This window comes from Pleurodeles waltl, chromosome 12 (genome assembly GCF_031143425.1).
Source record: "Pleurodeles waltl isolate 20211129_DDA chromosome 12, aPleWal1.hap1.20221129, whole genome shotgun sequence".
Classification (NCBI taxonomy): domain Eukaryota; kingdom Metazoa; phylum Chordata; class Amphibia; order Caudata; family Salamandridae; genus Pleurodeles; species Pleurodeles waltl.
Genome location: NC_090451.1, coordinates 137,508,326 through 137,527,785, shown reverse-complemented (window position 1 = coordinate 137,527,785; position 19,460 = coordinate 137,508,326). Strand labels below are relative to the sequence as shown.

At 46.9% G+C, this 19,460-nt stretch overlaps 1 protein-coding gene across 1 annotated transcript; it reads left to right on the top strand.

Moving 5' to 3' along the window:
* Positions 1-6,272: 6,272 nt before the first annotated feature.
* LOC138268351 (transcription factor HES-7.1-like) lies at positions 6,273-13,110 on the top strand. Its single transcript, XM_069217906.1, has 3 exons — positions 6,273-6,535; positions 6,885-6,980; positions 11,288-13,110. The coding sequence occupies exons 1-3, from the start codon at positions 6,491-6,493 to the stop codon at positions 11,825-11,827; spliced, it is 681 nt and encodes a 226-aa protein (XP_069074007.1). The 5' UTR covers positions 6,273-6,490; the 3' UTR covers positions 11,828-13,110.
* The last annotated feature ends 6,350 nt before the right edge of the window (positions 13,111-19,460 follow it).

Genomic DNA, 19,460 nt, shown 5'->3' with positions numbered 1-19,460 from the left:
CGCATGACTAGTGCACAGGGTTCAGGCCACAGCGGGCCCGTGATCTAAGGGTCCGCACTCTACCATAAACATTGCATTTCTAGAATTGTTCCCAATTGTTGTTGCTGTCATCCTATGGTCTGCTGTGTTCCAGAACAAGACTGTTGTCTTTTGGTCAGACAACACAGTTGTGGTGGAGGCCATTAACAAACAGGGTGCTTTGTGTAAACAGGTTTTGAGGCTGTTAAAGCACCTTGTCTTACTTTGCTTGAAGCAGAACGTTGTGTATAAGGGCCAACCATGTCCCAGGCATTGATGATAAGGTGGCTGATGGTTTATCTTGCTCCAGGTTGCAGGACTTGTGGAAGTATCACCCACAAGCAGTGGAGCGGAATACGGAGTTCCTGACATATCTGTGGAAGCTTGGAGTCCCGACTTATCAGATTTAGTGGCAGCCACCTTAGCTTAAGTGCACACAGGCGACCTAACAGAAATGCTTCAAGACATATAGGTCCTTTTTGCAGGGGCACGGCGTGTCCGAGTTATTTTCGCCCTGTGCCATTTACCTCTTCCTTGAGGTTTCATGGCAGGCCTATTTCTTTAGGACTCGGAGGCCGCCATAGGGCCCTTACCCCAACACCGGTCATACACCAACCGACAAGACAATTTTGTTTGATGGAAGAAGTATTTATTTTTATATATACTTTTATAAAAATTCATAAACACAATTTATGCAAGTCATCATATGCACATTACTCAACTAAAACATTTCACTGCAAACTTTAATATATATATACTGTTATAGACGCTACTTTGTAACCATAGATTATTTGGACAGGATCCCTTCCTGTCCTGAACCTCCTTTGGACCACAAAGGGACTGGTCGTCACCTGTATCCTTAGGGGGGGCGGTATCCCTGCTTCCTCTGTTCCTTGCCCCCATGCTCAGGGTTCCGCCCCCTCTCCAAACACCAATCAACCAAGGGGTGTACCAGGGCGGCCCAGGGCATGAGCCCCGTGACCACCCCAGTGATCTGGGCTCCCAACCCCCAAACAGGTGTGTCCATCCGCAGGTTGGTCCAGGACTTCAGGATCCTATCTCTGTTGTTATACCGGGGCCCCATCCTTGGGGTCCCCTCTGTTGCTTCCGGTTACTTTATTCTCTCTTCCTCCAAGCCTAATAATAAGGAGAGGGTGGGTGGGAATTGCCGACAGGTCCGTCCGCCCAGGGCCGCCTCGCACGAAGTAAGAAGGCCGAGCCTTCTGGGGGGGGGCGCTTTTATGCCCCCCCACCAGTGCGCGGCGGCCCAAACCGGTCCGGCACTGCCCCCCGTCCACCGACGTTCTCCCGCGTCGGACTTCCGCTGGCCCGCGCGAGCGGAAGTCCATGGCCAGCCTGCGCACAACTAGTGCGAGGTTCAGGCCCCAGCGTCCCCGACCCCTAAGGGTCCGCGCTCCCCCCATGTTGGGGGGGCGCTCTTCCAATGTGAGGGCCCATTTGGCAGCCAGCAGCTTCTTTGCTAAGCTAAAGGGCGTGTGTGATGTGGGCAATTGTTTCCTGGTGGGGAAGGCCCTAGTGGGTTGGGCCAGATTGGAGGGCACGTCAAGGATGGGAGGCCACTTGACACACAGGTGCTGGGTGATATTCTGGTCAATCTCCATAAAGTGTGCAGCTCTTCTAATGAGGTGGCATTGTTTGCAGCTGCATTCTCTGTCACCTTTTATAGGGCCTTCAGGGTGGGCAAGTGAGTTGGTGCATCTAAAACTGACTTTTTGGGTGGCTTAAAATGGGTAGACACCCACCTACTTTCAGACAGACTTACTCTTAAGCTTAGGAAGTCCGAGACTGATCCAGCGGGAAAAGGGGCTACGGTACAGCTCATGGTAGCCCACGGTTCTGTTATGTGCCCAGTTGCCCTTGTGAGGGCATACATTGTGGTTTGGCCCAATGCCCACTCCCCCACACTGTTCGCCCATTTTAATGAGAAGTGCCAATCACGTTATCAATTCTCAGTGGTATTATGCAGCACTTTCAGCTGTATTGGGATTGACCCGTCAGGTTACTCATCACATTCTTTTAAGATTGGGGTGGTGACTTTTGCGGCAGGAATGGGTTTGTCCTCAAACAAAGTCAAGCAGATAGGCCAGTGGTCATCAACCTTGTTTTGAGCACTACATATGCCCTACGTTGCTTTGAGTCTGTGAGTTTTGTGTTTTAATCTCCACTTTAATGCAGTCATTTTTGCTCTCTTTTAGTAGTATGCCTTCCAAGGTTGAGTGGGCGATTGACCATTCCTTTATGTAGCAGACAGCCTACCATTTGCAACAGCATCGTAAGCCAAAGCCTGCTGGATTGAAGAATGTCTTCTTCTGATGGTGTGGAGTAGATGGCCTTCGGATTGCTCAGCTTTGCCAGCTGATGGAGGAGATGAAGGCTCTCGTGGGACTGCAGTTCCCAGAACTGATCATTGTTCACATTGGCGATAATGACATGGTTAAGCTGGGACGCAGGGTCATCAGGGAGGCTCTCTTGGGTGAGTTTACCTGGTTGGATAAGGTCTTCCCGGTGGCAGTCACACATGGTCCAGCTTTGCAAGTGGGGTCCAAACTTTAGATCCAGGGCTCTGAATGTGTCAGTCAGGCGTCTCAATTCTGAAATGGCCAAGCTATTCCCCTTGGTGAGGTGTCTGTGGAATATACCGCACAAGTTGATCAGGAGTAGCCCAATGTTCCACAGAGGTGGGGTCCTCTTATCTGACCTGTTTATTGACAGCACCTGGGCCTTTACTCAAAACTTGTTCTTTGGTGGGGAGGGTAGATGACCGGTTGGCCCTGGTCGTCCTTGTGGTGAAAATTGAACCCCAAGATCGCTTTACAGCAGTGGGGGAGTCCTCCAACTCATTTCCTAGGGCAGCCCTGATTGGGGAGGCAGCAATCTGAATCCCGAGCAAGAATGTTCTCACTGGCTTGGGGCAAGGGTGCAGAGTTATACAGTGTAAGGCATGGGGCTTCAGCCCCTGGTCACACTCTAGGAGCCTTAAGGACAGCCTGACGTTGGAAGGGCGGGTTGTGGGGTTGTGGACAAGTTTACCGAGAGTGGTAACCACCCTTCAGGGATGCAGGTGGAGTCCACCATTGAGGTTCTCCTTGGGATGAAGGTTGACTGGACCATAGTTTTGGATGATTAGGTAAAGGGAGCCCAACTGTGATGAACTAAATATCAACAATTTTCATCACAATGATGTCCAGTTGTAACACATTGCTATATTTGATCATTCAATTGTAAATAATGTTTTTCTGACTCTACAGACACTTTTTCTTAGATGTTTGCTGTGTTTAGATTGAAAGAAGACCGAAAGAGTAAGCTGTGTTTTGAGTGTTTTTGTAAAAACATGACGCTCTTCCCAAAGCAGTTTGTTGTTCTGTTATTGACTAGTTTGGTTTGGTAGAGGGTGCAGTCTGATGTGGGGGCTTCGGGTTCTAATTTGTTGGGATATGTTAAAAGGTTGAACTGTCATGATAATTTCTAATTATTGTTATAGATGTGGAATTCTTGAATACACTATTTCTTGGTGTTGTTGTGTGAGATAATAAACATGAGCTGTTTGCACCCAAAACAAAAACTGATGGATGTTGCAGTCATGTCATTCATTTGAGTTGGGGGTGGCAGGATCCATAACTGGGGGACAGGGGTCCTGGGCCTATGGAAGCAGGTGGAAGTGCAGGTTTACAAAGCATAGATAAACGTTTGTGCAACCCCTCCCTGCGGGTGGCAGTATTCAACACCAGGACGTAAAGCTGAAATTACGTGGCAGCGCGTGACCGGGAAAGACACCGAAACTCTCGGTAGAGTGAAGCTCCGAGCTACCGACCTGGGACTAGAGGGAGTGATGGAAAGAGTCGGGAATGTAGGGCGGTGGCGGGTGGGGGAGAAAAGAGGGGGAAACATGCAGACTGGGCGGAATCAACTGGAAAATGGGGCGGCAAAGGCAGGAGATGTAATAAAACAATGAGATTGTACGTGAACAACGATAAAAGGGCATTGAGAGCAAGCAAAGAACGTGTCCCACTGACTGCTCTGCTGTAGCGGAATTTGGCGCACGTGTAACAAACATCCCGTCAGGGTCCTCCGGCTGTGCTGAATGAAGGTGTGCGTGCCCCCTCCCAACGCCCCCAACAGGAAGAAGTGCGGGAGACACGAGCCGAAAGGTGTGACTTTCTTCGCTCCCACCGTCCACGTGGCAGGTGCGGGGGGGTGGGGTGGCTGGAGAGGGCTGCATTACAATAGACCTCAAGCCTGCGGGGATCAAACGGGTGCATGCAAGGGTGGGGAGGTGAGAAAGCGGCACAAGCCTGTCCGAGACCCCCCCCCCCCACCTCGGAAACACACCCCAGCCTTGCATGTGTCACGCCACCGTCCTCCGCACAACTCCTTAATACTTTCCCCCACAAAATAGCATGCATTAAAATTGTCACCCGTGAAATCTTGGGGATCCACCTCCCCCTGCACAGCACCGCCTTCCCAGCCGCACACAGACCTGCCTGCAGCACTAGCATTCCCGCCATTAAATGTATCATGAACGAAGCGCCTGGGGGACCCGCCTAAGGCACAGACCTAGCTGCCTGTAGTACAAGTGCTTCTCTGTACAATACACATTCCGTGCTTTTAATGTATCATGCACTTATCATCTTGGAGACCCTCCTCGCATCACGGGGTACATTTAGGAGAAAGTGATCCCGATGCGCCACTTCTCTTGCCTTGCCCCACCTAACAACACCATGGTTGCGCCTTATTTACAGTGTGGCGCACCATGGCGATGGTTACCACAACAGCACCAGCATTTTTGATGCTCTTGTGGCGCTTTGCTGCGCTGGCGTCAAAATTGTGGACGCTAGTGCAGCAAAGCATAGGGAGGCCCATTTGTTGCGTCATTTTAACGCCTTCCTTCAGCAGGCCTTAAAAATAATTGAAACAATGGTGCAGGGAAATCTTGTGAATTTCACTGCCCCATTTGTTTGGACCTCTCTGCGTCGGAATGCCCCCTCTTGCAATCATTATACCTGGCGCAGGCATAATGGGGCACAAGGAATTGCAAAGTGGCGCAATGGAAGCATTTCACCACTTTGTAAATCTGGCGCAGGGGAAAGGCACCTTAGCGCCGCCTCAGACTTGTCTGCACCACACCAGGCAAACTGAGTCTGCACAATTATTTGCATCTGCCAGTGCTCTGTGCAACACGAGGGCTTCTCTGCACTACACCAGCCTCTGCACGATCCGACCTCTGAACTTTAATCTGACACCCCTGCCCCACTCTTGCCTCTCTGCAACGCACCCTCCTCTCTGTGCAGTACAGGGCACCATGCACAATACAGGGCTCCCTGCGACTCATCCTGCTCTCTGCACAATACAGGGCTTTCTGCACTATTCGGTGCTCTCAGCAACGCATCCTCTTCTATGCACCATACAGGGCTTTTGCACCGTACTCTGCACCTTTGCAGGAATATATTTTCGCCTCTGCACCTCGGGTGGCACTTTCCACCACACCGGCCTGTGTGAACTTCTTGGGCCCTTTGGTAATGCACCGGCCTCCGTGTAAAGCCTGACTGCACTACCCCTACCTCTGCACTACGCCGTCCTCGCTCTGCGCAGGCTTTGCTCAAGACATGGCCGTTTCCGCTGCACCACACGGGCCCTCCACACCAGACGGCGCTGTCCGCATTGCATAAGACACCCCACCAGGCGGGCTTTGGGAACAAGGTCTCCGCAAAAAATATCAAATATAATAGCACATTAGCTAGGGCCATATGTACTAAAGCATTTTCCTATAGACACCGAATGGATGAAACCCATTGATACATCTGGCCCCTACAGATGCTTTAAAGACTATTTTCTGACTATGATTACTTTTATAAACGTCCTTAGATGTAAAATTATGTTTAACAACAACTGTGGTTTATGTACTCGAGAACGACTCTCTAACCCGGTTTATTCATACCTAACCTGATGTAAAAATATTTGTTATATACACTGAAGTTGCAAAAGCGTTCAGTGACAAAGAAGCAACACAACAGTGTAAAACCGGTTCGCGCTGCTATATGCATCAGAAGCACGTTTCTTTAGCAAGGACTGGCTCGTGTTCTCGTCACCAGGAAGAATATCTGATCCTTTCTCTATTTCTTAAAACAATGTGTTTTTATTGGTCGCGTTGTGCAACCCTCTCTCCTTGAGTAGAGTGATCTCTACCTGCGGGCACATTTGCCTGGGATAAAAGGGTTGGTGGGGGAGGTGTCCGGCTGTCCTTTGGTGTCCGGCTTTACAGGGGGTGATTGCTGGCACACTCGCGGCGGCATCTCTAAAGGCAGGGAGACAAAGGGCGGGTGGGACAAGGTGTGAACGGCCTGTGCCCTCCTCCCCGGCTCCCATAAAGCCGGCGTCCCCCTGAGATCCTCAGACACATTCACTCTTCCTGCCTCTACGGAGCTGCCTCCTGACCTCGCTCCCACGCGCAGCCATGAAGAAGTCATCCCCCGAGAGAGCCTTCAAGGGCATGAGAAAGGTACATGTCCTAGCAGGCTCTAGTCCTGGGGTCTCTCGCCCCAGCTCCCTTGGAGGTACTTAGGGTTCACTGCCTGCAGGTGCCCTTATCTCGAGCACTTTGCTTCACAATTTCCGGCTTATCCGAGACTCTGAGGGCTACGGGGGTTGGGGGGTGGGGGGAGCTCACCTATCCCCTCCCATACCCGTCCCTTTGGAATAGCGTGGTCTTTGGTTCACCGGTCCCGGCTTACCTAGTATCTTGCGCTTTTAGGATTCACCCTGCCCGGAGTTCAGATGCACTGGAATCTCTCGCTCTCTGGGTGCACAGGACAGGGTTCTAACTTTCCACTTTTGCGTTTTCCCCGCAGCTCCTGAAGCCCATGGTGGAGAAGAGGCGAAGAGAGAGGATAAACTCGAGCTTGGAGACTTTGCGGATGCTGCTGCTGGAGAAGGGGCCGAACGAGGTGAGCATTGCCCCCTGTGTGGTCTGGACAGTGAATGTGAGTCCTCTCGCAGAGTAACTCCTGTGCGTGTGTAGGGCCCTTTGTGTCTCCCGTGAGCTCTGGCCGGTGTGCGCGCAGTGCGCTGCGATCCGAGGGACCTACGCGCTCACGGCCCTGGTGGTCTCCCGGTGCCTTCGCTCTGCCAAGAGCGCGCCAAGGTCACGGTGGTAGTTACAGCCGCCCTGATCGAACTATTATCGGGAGCCTCTTGGGCGTCCAGAGTCATTCGAGTTCCCAGAGGAGCCTGTCCGGAGTCCAGCCCTTGTCTGGTTCAAAAGACGGGGACTCTACGCACACACGTACCTCTCACTGCCCCCCATCTTTTGACGCTGCGTTAATGTGTTCAGAATTGTTTGGATTATGAGTGCAGGAGAAGATGACTTTCATGTCTTTAGTTATTCTATTTGCCGTGACGTCACGTCAGGGACAGGGATGGGTGTGAGGGTGGTGTGTGAATGACAGAGTGGAGAGCGTGGCGTCACAGACAGGGGTGGGTGTATGGGGGTGGTATGTGAGCCTGGCAGAGAGTGGAGAGCGTGGCTTCTGAGAAGTGCCAGTACTCTCCAATTCAAAGTATTACGTATTTCTTCAGATGTGCCGGTACTCTCCCTCTCAAAAAAAAAAAAGTGGCGGTACTCAGTACCGGTCCATTTAAAGCACTGGGTGTGTGACACTGACAGAATGACAGAGTGGAGAGCGTGGCGTCGCGGACAGGGATGGGAGAGCGTGACGTCGCGGACAGGGCTGGATGTGAGAGTGGTATGTGAGACTGGCAGTGGAGAGCGTGGCGTCACGGACAGGGATGGGAGAGCGTGACGTCGCGGACAGGGATGGGAGAGCGTGACGTCGCGGACAGGGCTGGATGTGAGAGTGGTATGTGAGACTGGCAGTGGAGAGCGTGGCGTCACGGACAGGGATGGGAGAGCGTGACGTCGCGGACAGGGATGGGAGTGTGACACTGACAAAGAATGGAGTGTGTGACCTCACGAACAGGGATGGGTGTATGACCCTGGCAGGGAGTGGAGAGCGCGACGTCCCGGACACGGATGGGTGTGTGAGGGTAGTGTGTGACTGCCTCGGCGGTGATAGAGGCCGGTGGGGTACGAGTACGAGACGGATCTTTAGCAGAGCCCTCGCGCTGCACCAGCCTCTAGGCGCAGCTTGAAAAGGGAGGGGTCAGTGGCTGCAGGCCGCTCTCCTGGGCTGCCCGGGCTTGTTCTTCAAAATGCTGCAAGGACACTGAAATAATTGCACCCCAGTGCTAGGTTCCTATTTCCACTTGAAGCATGGCTCGTTGCAGCTTTCATTATCACACTGAGAGCGCTCCAGTGCTGGTTAGACTGCGAGTGCACCAGCGCCGTTTTCACTGCTGTTTAGAGAGTGCACATTTGCTGGTAACAGAGTGCTACCTTCAGAGCGGTATGCTGCTTTTTAGGTTGCCAGTTTGAAAGCTCCTGTAGTAGTTACACTGGTAGTTTCTCATTGCATTAGTGCTGGGTAGACTGCTCATTTAAGACTGCTCCGTTGTTCAATAGATTACTAGTTTGAGAGCGCTTCAGTGCTGTTTTGGGTGCTACTATTTGAGTGGCCTAGTGCTTGTTAGATTGCTAGTTTCAGAGTATGCTAATGCTGGTTAGATTGCTAGATTCTGAGTGTTAATGTTGGTGAGATTGTAGTTTCGAAGTGCTCCAATGGGGGCTGTAGATCGCTAGTTTCGGTTAGGTTGTTAGTTTCCCCAATTCTGTTTAGTCTGTTGATGTTTCAGTGCTGGTTTTCGAGTGATTGGATGCTGATTTGATTGCTAATTTCTCAAGGCACCACTGATGGTTCCAATGCTTGTATGAGTGCCGTGGTACTGGTTAGCTTGTTGAGGTCAAACTGCTCACGTGCTGGCAGATTGCTAGTTTTTGAGTGTTCCAGTGTTGGTTAAATTGCTAGTTTTTGAGTTCACCAATGCTGGTTTGATTGCTAGTTTTGAATGCTCCAGTGCTGGTTGGATTGCTAGTTTTTGAGTGTTCCAGTGTTGGTTAGATTGCTAGTTTTTGAGTTCACCAATGCTGGTTTGATTGCTAGTTTTGAATGCTCCAGTGCTGGTTAGATTGCTAGTTTTTGAGTGCTCCAGTGCTGGTTGGATTGCTTGTTTTTGAGCGCTCCAGTGCTACTTATATTGCTAGTTTTGAGCGCCCCAGTGCTACTTAGATTGCTAGTTTTGAGTGCGCCAGTGCTGGTCAGATTGCTAGTTTCTGACAGCTCCAGTGTTGGTTAGATTGCTAGTTTTTGAGTTCACCAATGCTGGTTTGATTGCTAGTTTTGAATGCTCCAGTGCTGGTTAGATTGCTAGTTTTGAGTGTTCTAGTGCTGGTCAGATTGCTAGTTTTTGAGTGCTCCAGTGCTACTTAGATTGCTAGTTTCTGAGTGTGCCAATGCTGGTTAGATTGCTAGTTTCTGGGTTCGCCAGTGCTGGTTAGATTTCTACATTTGAGTGCTCCAGTGCTGTTAGATTGCTAGTTTTCGAGTGCTGGTTTGATTGCTAGGTTTTGTGTGTTGCAGTATTGGTTAGATTGGTAGCTTTTGAGTGCACCAATGCTGGTTTGATTGCTAGTTTTTGAGTGCTTCAGTGCTGGTTAGATTGCTAGTTTCAGAGTGCTCTGGTATCTGGTTGGATTGCTAATTTCTGAGGGCTCCAGTGATGGTTAAGTTGCTATTTTGAGAGTGCTCTACTGCTGGTAATATTGTCAATTTGAGAGTGCTACAGTGCTGATCCAAGTGTTACTTTCAAAGTGATCCTTTCTTGGCCGGATTATTAGTTTCAGAATGGTTAGAATGCTAGTTTCGAAGTTCTCCAGTGTTGATTAGTTCGATCGTTTCAGAATGCTCCAGTACTCCTTATATTGGTAGTTTGAGCGCTCCTATACTAGTTAGATTGTATTGTGAGAGTGCCTTGGTACTGTTTCGATTGCTAGTTCCAAAGGGCTCCTTTCGATTGCTAGTTCCAAAGTGCTCCTGTGCTCGTTAGATTGTAAATTGCTGAGGGATCCATTGATGGTTAGTTCCAAAGTGCTCTAGTTATAGTTAGAGCGCTAGTTTCAGAGTTCTCAACTGCAGGTTAGATTGCTAGTTTTTTTAAATGCTCCCAGTACTAGTTCGGGTGCTTGTTCGAGAGTACTGTTTAGGTTGCTCCAGCGTGCTCCAGAGCTAGTTAGATTGCGAGGTTGAGAGTGCTCCAGTGCCCATTAGATCTGTATTTTCCGAGGGTCCCGGTAATTATTCAATAACTGGTTAGCTTGCTAGTGCATAGTGCTATAGTGCTCGTTATATTGATAGTTTCAAAGTGCTACTGTGCCCGTTAGACTGCAAATTTCAGAGGGCTTCAGTGATGGTTAGATGGTTAGTTCCAGAGTGTTCACCCACCAGTTAGAGTGCTAGTCTTAGTGTTCTCTATTGCTGGTTAGATTGCTAGTTTTAATTGCTCCATTGATAGTTAGGTTGTTTGTTTGAGAGTGCTCCAGTACTGCTCAGTTTGCTAGTTTAAGAGCACATTTCTACTCGTTAGACTATTCTCTTGATTGTGTTCCAGCCCTGGTTATAGTTGTTTTCTGAGTGCTCAGTGCTTGGTAGACTGCGATGTGTAAGTCAAGACCTGGCTAGACTACAACTTTGATAGTGTTTCTGTGCTAATTACACTGCTTCCTTGAGAGTGCAGGAGTGACTTGAAAGTGCGTGAGGCTTGGTTCGGCCATCACTTTGAGAGTACACCACTCAGCATTAGATTGTCCATTCAGGAGCACTCTAGTGTTGCATTAGACATAGCAGTTTGAGTACTTGTAGAGTATTACCTTGAGAGTGCTCAAATGCTGGTTAAGCTATCACTTTGAGATCGCTCCAGTGTTGGATTAGACTGTCACTTTGAGAGTGCTTTATCACTGTTTATACTTATCACTTTCAGAGCGCTCCAGTGCTGGGTACACTGTTACCTTGAGTCATCCAGTTCTGGTTGGACTTCTACATTTAAGAAAGCTCTAGAGTTGATTAGACTATTAATTTAGCAGCACTCTAGTTCTGGCTAAACTACCACACAGAGAGCGATTAAGTGCTGGTTAGAATCATTTGTGAGCCCTCCAGTGCTGGATGAACTGTCACTTTTTTACCATCACTCATGTGTTCTTGTACTCTAACTCTGGTTGTGGTTTTAGGGCACGTGTCCATCTGTGTGATCTTCACGGCATCATTTCCAAGTTCTCATCCAAGCTTTGTTTCTTGTTTCACAGAAGCTGAAAAACCCAAAGGTGGAAAAGGCAGACATTTTGGAAACTGCAGTGCAGTTTATCAGAGCTCAAAACCATGGCCTTGAGCCCTCACGGGACGAATGTCAGAACTACCAAGCTGGCTACCACGACTGCCTCCAAAGGGCCGCATTCCTTTTGAATGCCAACCAAGACATTGCCCCAGAGAGGAAAGCTTTCCTCGGTGGATATTTTGCTTCATGCTTCAATCGGCTGGCAACCTCCTCCATGATGCACCCACCTGGGGCCAGCCCATTGAGAGACAGAGTTCATGGACACCTTCCGGAGACGGGCAGAGGCCTTTCTGTGACATCTTCAGAGAGGCATTTGGACTTATTATCACCCACAGAAAACCTGCCTTCTCATCTAAATAGGTTTGTCGAGCTGCAGGCCCCATCACAGCCATCTTGTGCACATGGTCAAAGTTTTCACGATAGTGGTCTGCACACAAACCGGACTGTTGGATCCCAAACAAACAATGACTTACCAGCTCCGATCTCTTCAGTGTGGAGGCCCTGGCCTTAGGTGCACGCTGTGTCTGCTGACCAGCACCAGTGAGGTTTTTCCTCCTTGGAGTGGACACCCTTCAGAAGGAAGCTCGCATGCCTTATGTTTTTGCTCAGTTGTGCGGGCATTTTGTTTAGATAAGTTGCCAATTGTGGGTAACCGTAGCAAATTGCAAAGAATCCTCTGAGCAAGGTCTGGAGCTCTAGAGGTCGATCCCCTCTGGATTCTTTAGGTCTCATGGCTGTGTGAATGGGAGGATCTGCTGCTTAGTACAAGGGTACACCCCATTCTTCTTTGTACTTGTTTTGATGAACATCAATGGCAGTGACAGATCCTATGACCTCTCCCCTTTGTGCCAAGTGGTATGTAGCAAGCATTGGTGACCTCAGTAGGGGTCAAATCAGAAACACACATAGTGGCCCCCTTTTTGCTAGTTTCAGAAAGGCCTCATAATATGTTGAACTAGAGGATGGCATCATCCTTATCCCTGTAATGGGCAATGAGAGCAAGAGACAGAAGAGCTGGACTGTGTATTCATGCCAGGTTTGATGCCCAATGTCAGTCAACATCTGAGGTGGCATCCTTAGTTCTGTACTTGTAAGTAGGGGAGAGGTGCTGCGCTGCTATTTCCCAGCTCAATTAAATGCCTTACTATTGGCAGTTCTCTGCCATTCTGTCAGGACCACTGGATGCCTCAAGTACTTTGAAGTACTAAAACCCCTGACAAAAATGTCCCCTAACCTACAGTAATAAAGCAGGGGTGGTGTTTTCTAACATATCACAGATGTGTGTTTTTTTGATTGGGTCACATGATTTCTTGAGCTTTGTGTGCAACATGATCAAAGCTTGCTGTTTTTTTGTAGATTTTGTTTGGGTCTTCACTGGTTCCATAAGTCCTTCTGCGAAGGGTGTGGACCTCTGCACAAGGGTGTAGAGGAAGGCACAGGACAAGACCTCTTTGACCACCACAAGAAGTTACCCACTGGCACATACATTTATGTTCACTTAAACATGGTTTCCCACACACAAGAGTATGAGAAGGTGAGCCCTGTGCTTTGTATCCCTCCTCTACCTGATCCACAACAAAGTATTGCCCATAGAACCTCTGCCAGTGACATTGTTTACATATCTCCATCGCCCCCTTTAGGTCACTTCTTTCTTTGCACGTCTTCTATTGTCTAACAGTAATGTTTTTCTTATTTATATTTTTGCATATAATGCGATAATTGTAAATATATTTTTCTAATAAAATAATGTAAACTTTTGTTCATGTTCGGTGGCATTTGTTTGTGTGTGGTAAATTCAACAACCCAAAGAAGTTTCATAGATGGTTGTGCTACTTATTATCTATGTAAGGTCTGTATAATCTGGGGAACTTTCACTGTCCCAGAGATAACTCTGCTATATATGGCCCTCTGCTGTCTTGTCTGCATAACCAGATGTATCTTTACACTGTCCGATAGGCAACTCTGCTGTACATGTATCATATAAAGTCGGTATTGCTAGAAATATCCCCTAGGTGCCTGATAGATTACTGGACAGAGCTGAAAAGGAAATTAGTGCAAACACTACCTCAAAGCCTCTCCCCTCAGATAACATAAGAACTGAGAGAAACCCGCCAATAAGAACACATCTCCAGAAGACCACAACATAAACCCCCTACACGTGGCCCACTTCCAGTTAGTGATGAGCATCATTTTCTTGGTAGGGTGGAAGTATTGGCCGCAGTTTATTAAACACTGATTTATAGCACATGCCCGTTCCATGCACTTTATTAAGTGCCATAAATCAGTCATGACAGGCCTAATTACGTCACAGCCTCTCAGTCATAAATTAATAGGCCATCAATGAATCCGACCGTTTTTAAGGAAATTGATTTTTGAGCTGGTGGTATGCTTTTGTGTGTGGGGGGGGTACTCCTTGTACCCTTTGTATGCTTAACTCCCTACTTTTGATCATTTGTTATGTCCTGCCATCTGGCGTGCCTGGACTGCAAGTGCTGTGTTTTGTGAACCCGCTCCTCTGACTGTCTTACCACGCTCTAAGGCATCCCAGGGTAAACAGCCTGACCTGCCACCCCACCGTGTCAGTGTGGCCTACTCATCATTCTTGTGCTCATCTCCTTCACCTCCTTCAACACCATGCTGGCTCCGGGAAAGAGAGGTGGTGGATTAGTCTGAATTGCCCTAGCTCTTTCCTGGGCACCACGCTCAGCGGTGAGAGGACCAGACCCGGGGGCTTCTCTCCTGCAGAGGGCCTTCCGCTCTCCCCATCTCTTTCTCCTTCTTGATTTTCTTTCTGACCACTTCCAGATTCTTGAGTGCTGACCGCATGTTCTTTGTTTCGTGGAGAGCAATGAAATGGTCCCCTTGATAGGAATTCTTAAACCTTGCTCAAACCCTTCCTTAGCAATCTTGCATCCACTTTCTTATCATATTTGTTGGCTAGTTGTCATAGCCTGTGGGTATTTATGGGAGACCTAGCCAAATCAATATTCCCCCACCACTTTAAGGCTCTGTCTAAGCTCTTGCTTTTTCTCTTTCTCGCACTTAATTCTGGACCCCCTGCCCTTCTTGCAGTGTGTGGCTGTGTGTCCCGCCTCCAACAAATGGAAACACATGTCTGAACTTCATCAAAATTGATGAAAACATCTTGTTAAGTTGTGCAGGTGTATTATGAAGCAGCCACTTTATATAAAAAGACATCCTCCTAAAATTAGCACCTCTTAACGCTTTAAAGGAGTAGATATTATACAATTTCCATGACTGATTGTCGATTATACAATCTGTAGTAGCTGTTATCCTTCTTAACGCCGAAGGAAGAACTTTGGCAGGCAGTTCTTCCTGTAAAATGCGATACCAATTATCGACCCTATTAGTTTCTGAACTCATATTGTGTGATGTATTGGAGCCGCGTCGCGCGCAGGTCTCCACGGAGATGCCGAGGGAGAATCCTTGTGCGGTCTCTGAGGGAGTGCGCAGCTCGCGACGGGGAGAAGACAGTTGGAGGATTGACGGACGGTGAAGTGGAATCGATGGCTGGGGCATTATTTTAATAAATAAACGTACCTTCTTTCCGGTGATTCCGTTTGGGTTATTGAACATATGCCTGTAAGACTTTACATACAGGGAGTGCAGAATTATTAGGCAAGTTGTATTTTTGAGGATTAATTTTATTATTGAACAACAACCATGTTCTCAATGAACCCAAAAAACTCATTAATATCAAAGCTGAATATTTGTGGAAGTAGTTTTTAGTTTGTTTTTAGTTTTAGCTATGTTAGGGGGATATCTGTGTGTGCAGGTGACTATTACTGTGCATAATTATTAGGCAACTTAACAAAAAAGAATATATACCCATTTCAATTATTTATTATTACCAGTGAAACCAATATAACATCTCAACATTCACAAATATACATTTCTGACATTCAAAAACAAAACAAAAACAAATCAGTGACCAATATAGCCACCTTTCTTTGCAAGGACACTCAAAAGCCTGCCATCCATGGATTCTGTCAGTGTTTTGATCTGTTCACCATCAACATTGCGTGCAGCAGCAACCACAGCCTCCCAGACACTGTTCAGAGAGGTGTACTGTTTTCCCTCCTTGTAAATCTTACATTTGATGATGGACCACAGGTTCTCAATGGGGTTCAGATCAGGTGAAAAAGGAGGCCATGTCATTAGATTTCCTTCTTTTATACCCTTTCTTGCCAGCCACGCTGTGGAGTACTTGGACGCGTGTGATGGAGCATTGTCCTGCATGAAAATCATGTTTTTCTTGAAGGATGCAGACTTCTTCCTGTACCACTGCTTGAAGAAGGTGTCTTCCAGGAACTGGCAGTAGGACTGGGAGTTGAGCTTGACTCCATCCTCAACCCGAAAAGGCCCCACAAGCTCATCTTTGATGATACCAGCCCAAACCAGTACTCCACCTCCACCTTGCTGGCGTCTGAGTCGGAATGGAGCTCTCTGCCCTTTACCAATCCAGCCACGGGCCCATCCATCTGGCCCATCAAGACTCACTCTCATTTCATCAGTCCATAAAACCTTAGAAAAATCAGTCTTGAGATATTTCTTGGCCCAGTCTTGACGTTTCAGCTTGTGTGTCTTGTTCAGTGGTGGTCGTCTTTCAGCCTTTCTTACCTTGGCCATGTCTCTGAGTATTGCACACCTTGTGCTTTTGGGCACTCCAGTGATGTTGCAGCTCTGAAATATGGGCAAACTGGTGGCAAGTGGCATCGTGGCAGCTGCACGCTTGACTTTTCTCAGTTCATGGGCAGTTATTTTGCGCCTTGGTTTTTCCACACGCTTCTTGCGACCCTGTTGACTATTTTGAATGAAACGCTTGATTGTTCGATGATCACGCTTCAGAAGCTTTGCAATTTTAAGAGTGCTGCATCCCTCTGCAAGATATCTCACTATTTTTGACTTTTCTGAGCCTGTCAAGTCCTTCTTTTGACCCATTTTGCCAAAGGAAAGGAAGTTGCCTAATAATTATGCACACCTGATATAGGGTGTTGATGTCATTAGACCACACCCCTTCTCATTACAGAGATGCACATCACCTAATATGCTTAATTGGTAGTAGGCTTTCGAGCCTATACAGCTTGGAGTAAGACAACATGCATAAAGAGGATGATGTGGTCAAAATACTCATTTGCCTAATAATTCTGCACTCCCTGTATTGCTTGTATGATTTTGAAAGATAATGATTTAGATGATTAGTGGGCTTTGGGACCCCATGAAAGGATAAGAAATATATCTGAAGATACGAAAAGCTTAAACTGTCTGGAATGGCAGGATTACTTGCTGTAAGTTGCTCCCATGTTTTGAGGTTATTTTCTAGTACAAATTCCTGGAGCCTAGTGAACCCCAGTTCGTCCCAGTCATTTATGACTTTGCTGGTCAGAGGGAGTCTGAATGTTTCAGCCTCATTTAAGGAGATAAATAAATGGACACGAGGAAAGTGATAACTCTTTTGGAACTCGGTGACTTTAGACCAGAGGTTAGGGCTCTTATATCTAAAACATTTCGGGAGCCATGGCATCTTAAGGAAGTGGGATAGATGAATTTTATTTAAAAAAAACATTTGTTTTAAATAAAAATTCGAGACCACGTGGCCCATATTGTTGGCATTTACAAGCCAGCCTAGATAGGTTGCCTCGTAGTATTTTTTTTAATGGGGCAGGGCTAGGCCTCCATCCTTCATGGTCAACTGGATTTTCTCTAACTGGACACAGGTTTTTTTTATTTGTCCAAATGAATTCGCGTAGCATTGTATGAAGATCCTTAAAAAAATTCTGGGGAACCTTGATCATAATTTTGGAAAAGACAAATAAAAATAAAGGTAGTATCATCACCTTAACCAAGGCTACGGGACCAATTATCGTTAATGATGAGTTTTGCCATTTACCCATAAGAGCCTGTGCTTTCTTGAGAGTAGTAAGATTATTAAAAGGATAGGATCGGACATATTTTGGGTAACATGTATGCCAAGATATCGAATAGGGTGAGAAATCTGATAGTTAATTTGCATCTCGACTGGCAATGTTGTCTCTTGAGCGTTAAAAAGTAAAGCCTCTGATTTTGTTTTATTAATCCAATAGCCTCCCAAGTTAGGGAACACTTGAATTTTGTTAAAGACAGTCTCAATATTCTGAGATTCGGCTGCAAGATATAAGATTGCATCATCTGCAAATAGCTTTAGTTTGGGCATGCCTTGGATTGGAGGTTTTATGGTGCTGCCTGGCCTCAGAGCCACCACCAGTGGTTCAATAAAGAGAGCGAAGAGGACGGGCGACAAGAGGCAGCCCTGATGAGACCCTTGGTGTATTAGAACCTGACAAACTACTTGTGAGATAACTAAGGAATTAGCCTCAGCCCCTTGATAAAGGTTAGAGAGAAGTTGAATTATTTTATTGGGACATGTAAATCTCCTAAGGATAGCAAAGAGAAGTTCCCATTGCACTAGATCGAACGCTCTCTCCGCATCAAGCATGATTACTGCTGCCTTAAGTCTGTTCTTTGAATAGTAATCGATTGCCTGGAGCAAGAAGTTCATACTGGTAGAAATATGTCTTCCTGGGAGAAACCCACACTGATCATGATGAATAAGGCCCTGTGCTACAGGCGTGATGCAGCAGCCCAAATTTTCATGAGGATCTTATAGTCATTATTGAGAACACTAATCGGGCGATAAGAGTCTGGTTTGTCCCCAGGCTTACCTTTCTTGCGGTAGCTGACTTTGACCGCCCAAGTAAACGAGCTAGGCACTTTTTGACCATTAAGTACTGCATTAAATAACTAAAGTATCTATGATCTGCTCAGACAGGGCTTTGTACAATTCTGCCAGAAAAAACATCTTCACAAGGGGCTTTACCATTTGGGGAACTCCTAATGGCCTCAGGTACTTCTCATTTAGTGATGGGTCGCAGCAACGCTGCCTGGAGCTCTTCACTAAGATATGGCATGGAAACTGATTGGAGATACTTATTGATATGATCGTCATGGGCTACCATTTTGTAGGTATAGAGATTTGTGCAATGTGCAAGAAATACCTTTCCTATCTCCTTAGCCTGGTCTACAAATTGGCCCTGGGCTTCATCGAATATGGTTTTGATTAATGAAGCATTCTGCCTTTTTTGACATAATGTGCCAGAACTTTCCCTACATGCTCTCTCTCTTCATAATACTGCTGAAAACATGTGTTATGATTTACTATCTCGTGTGCTAAGAAGAGCTCCCTCAGATGGGTTTTTGCGTCCTGGAGACAAATCCATGAGTTTGTACCAGTTACATCATGATCCTAACGCATGGCATGATCAAATTCCCACTGAAGGCTATCTATTTTCTCCTTCCTTACTCTCTTCAGGAAGGCCTTGAATACAATGTCTTCCCCTCTAATATGTCCTTACATGACTCCCCGATTGCAAAAATAGAATCCGTTGCTTTAGTTCTAATTAAAAATTCAGCAACTGATGCTCTCAAGACAGAAATCCAACCCTCGTTAACTAATAAAGATTTGTCTGAGGAACACATGTCTTTCTGAATGCTGGCCTGAGAGAGATAGTTGAATCGATGGAATGGCATGATCTGAAAAAAGATTGGATATTATGTCTGAACCAGCTTCATGTCTTGGATTATATTAAAATCACCTCCCACTATCAAAAGACAAGAAACCGTACTCAGAAGTTCGTACTGACTCAGAAGGGAAGCAATTTTATATTCTATTGGGCAATAGAAGTTTGAGATATGTATTAGCAGTTTTTTTTTGCCTTAACGCTAACTACTACCTATCTGGCATAGGGATCGCAGAAAACCTGGAGGACTTCCCCTTGAATATACTGGGTCAGAAGGACCATAGCCCCAAGTACAACTGAAGCAAAAAAGAAAGAGAAATAAAACTGGGAGTTCTGGGGCTATTTAAAATAGGTATCCTGTAGTAAGATCACGTGGCTTGAAGGGATCTTAACCAATGGAGTATAGCTCTAAATTTGTGGGGATTATTAAGCCCATTTGCATTACAGGACATAATTTTGAAGGAGATGAAGCGACGTACACTAGATTGATTGTCTATCATTTACCGAAAAATAAGTAATTGAAGGGCTATTGACCCTATGCCTCGTCTGCTCTGGCCGCCTATTAGT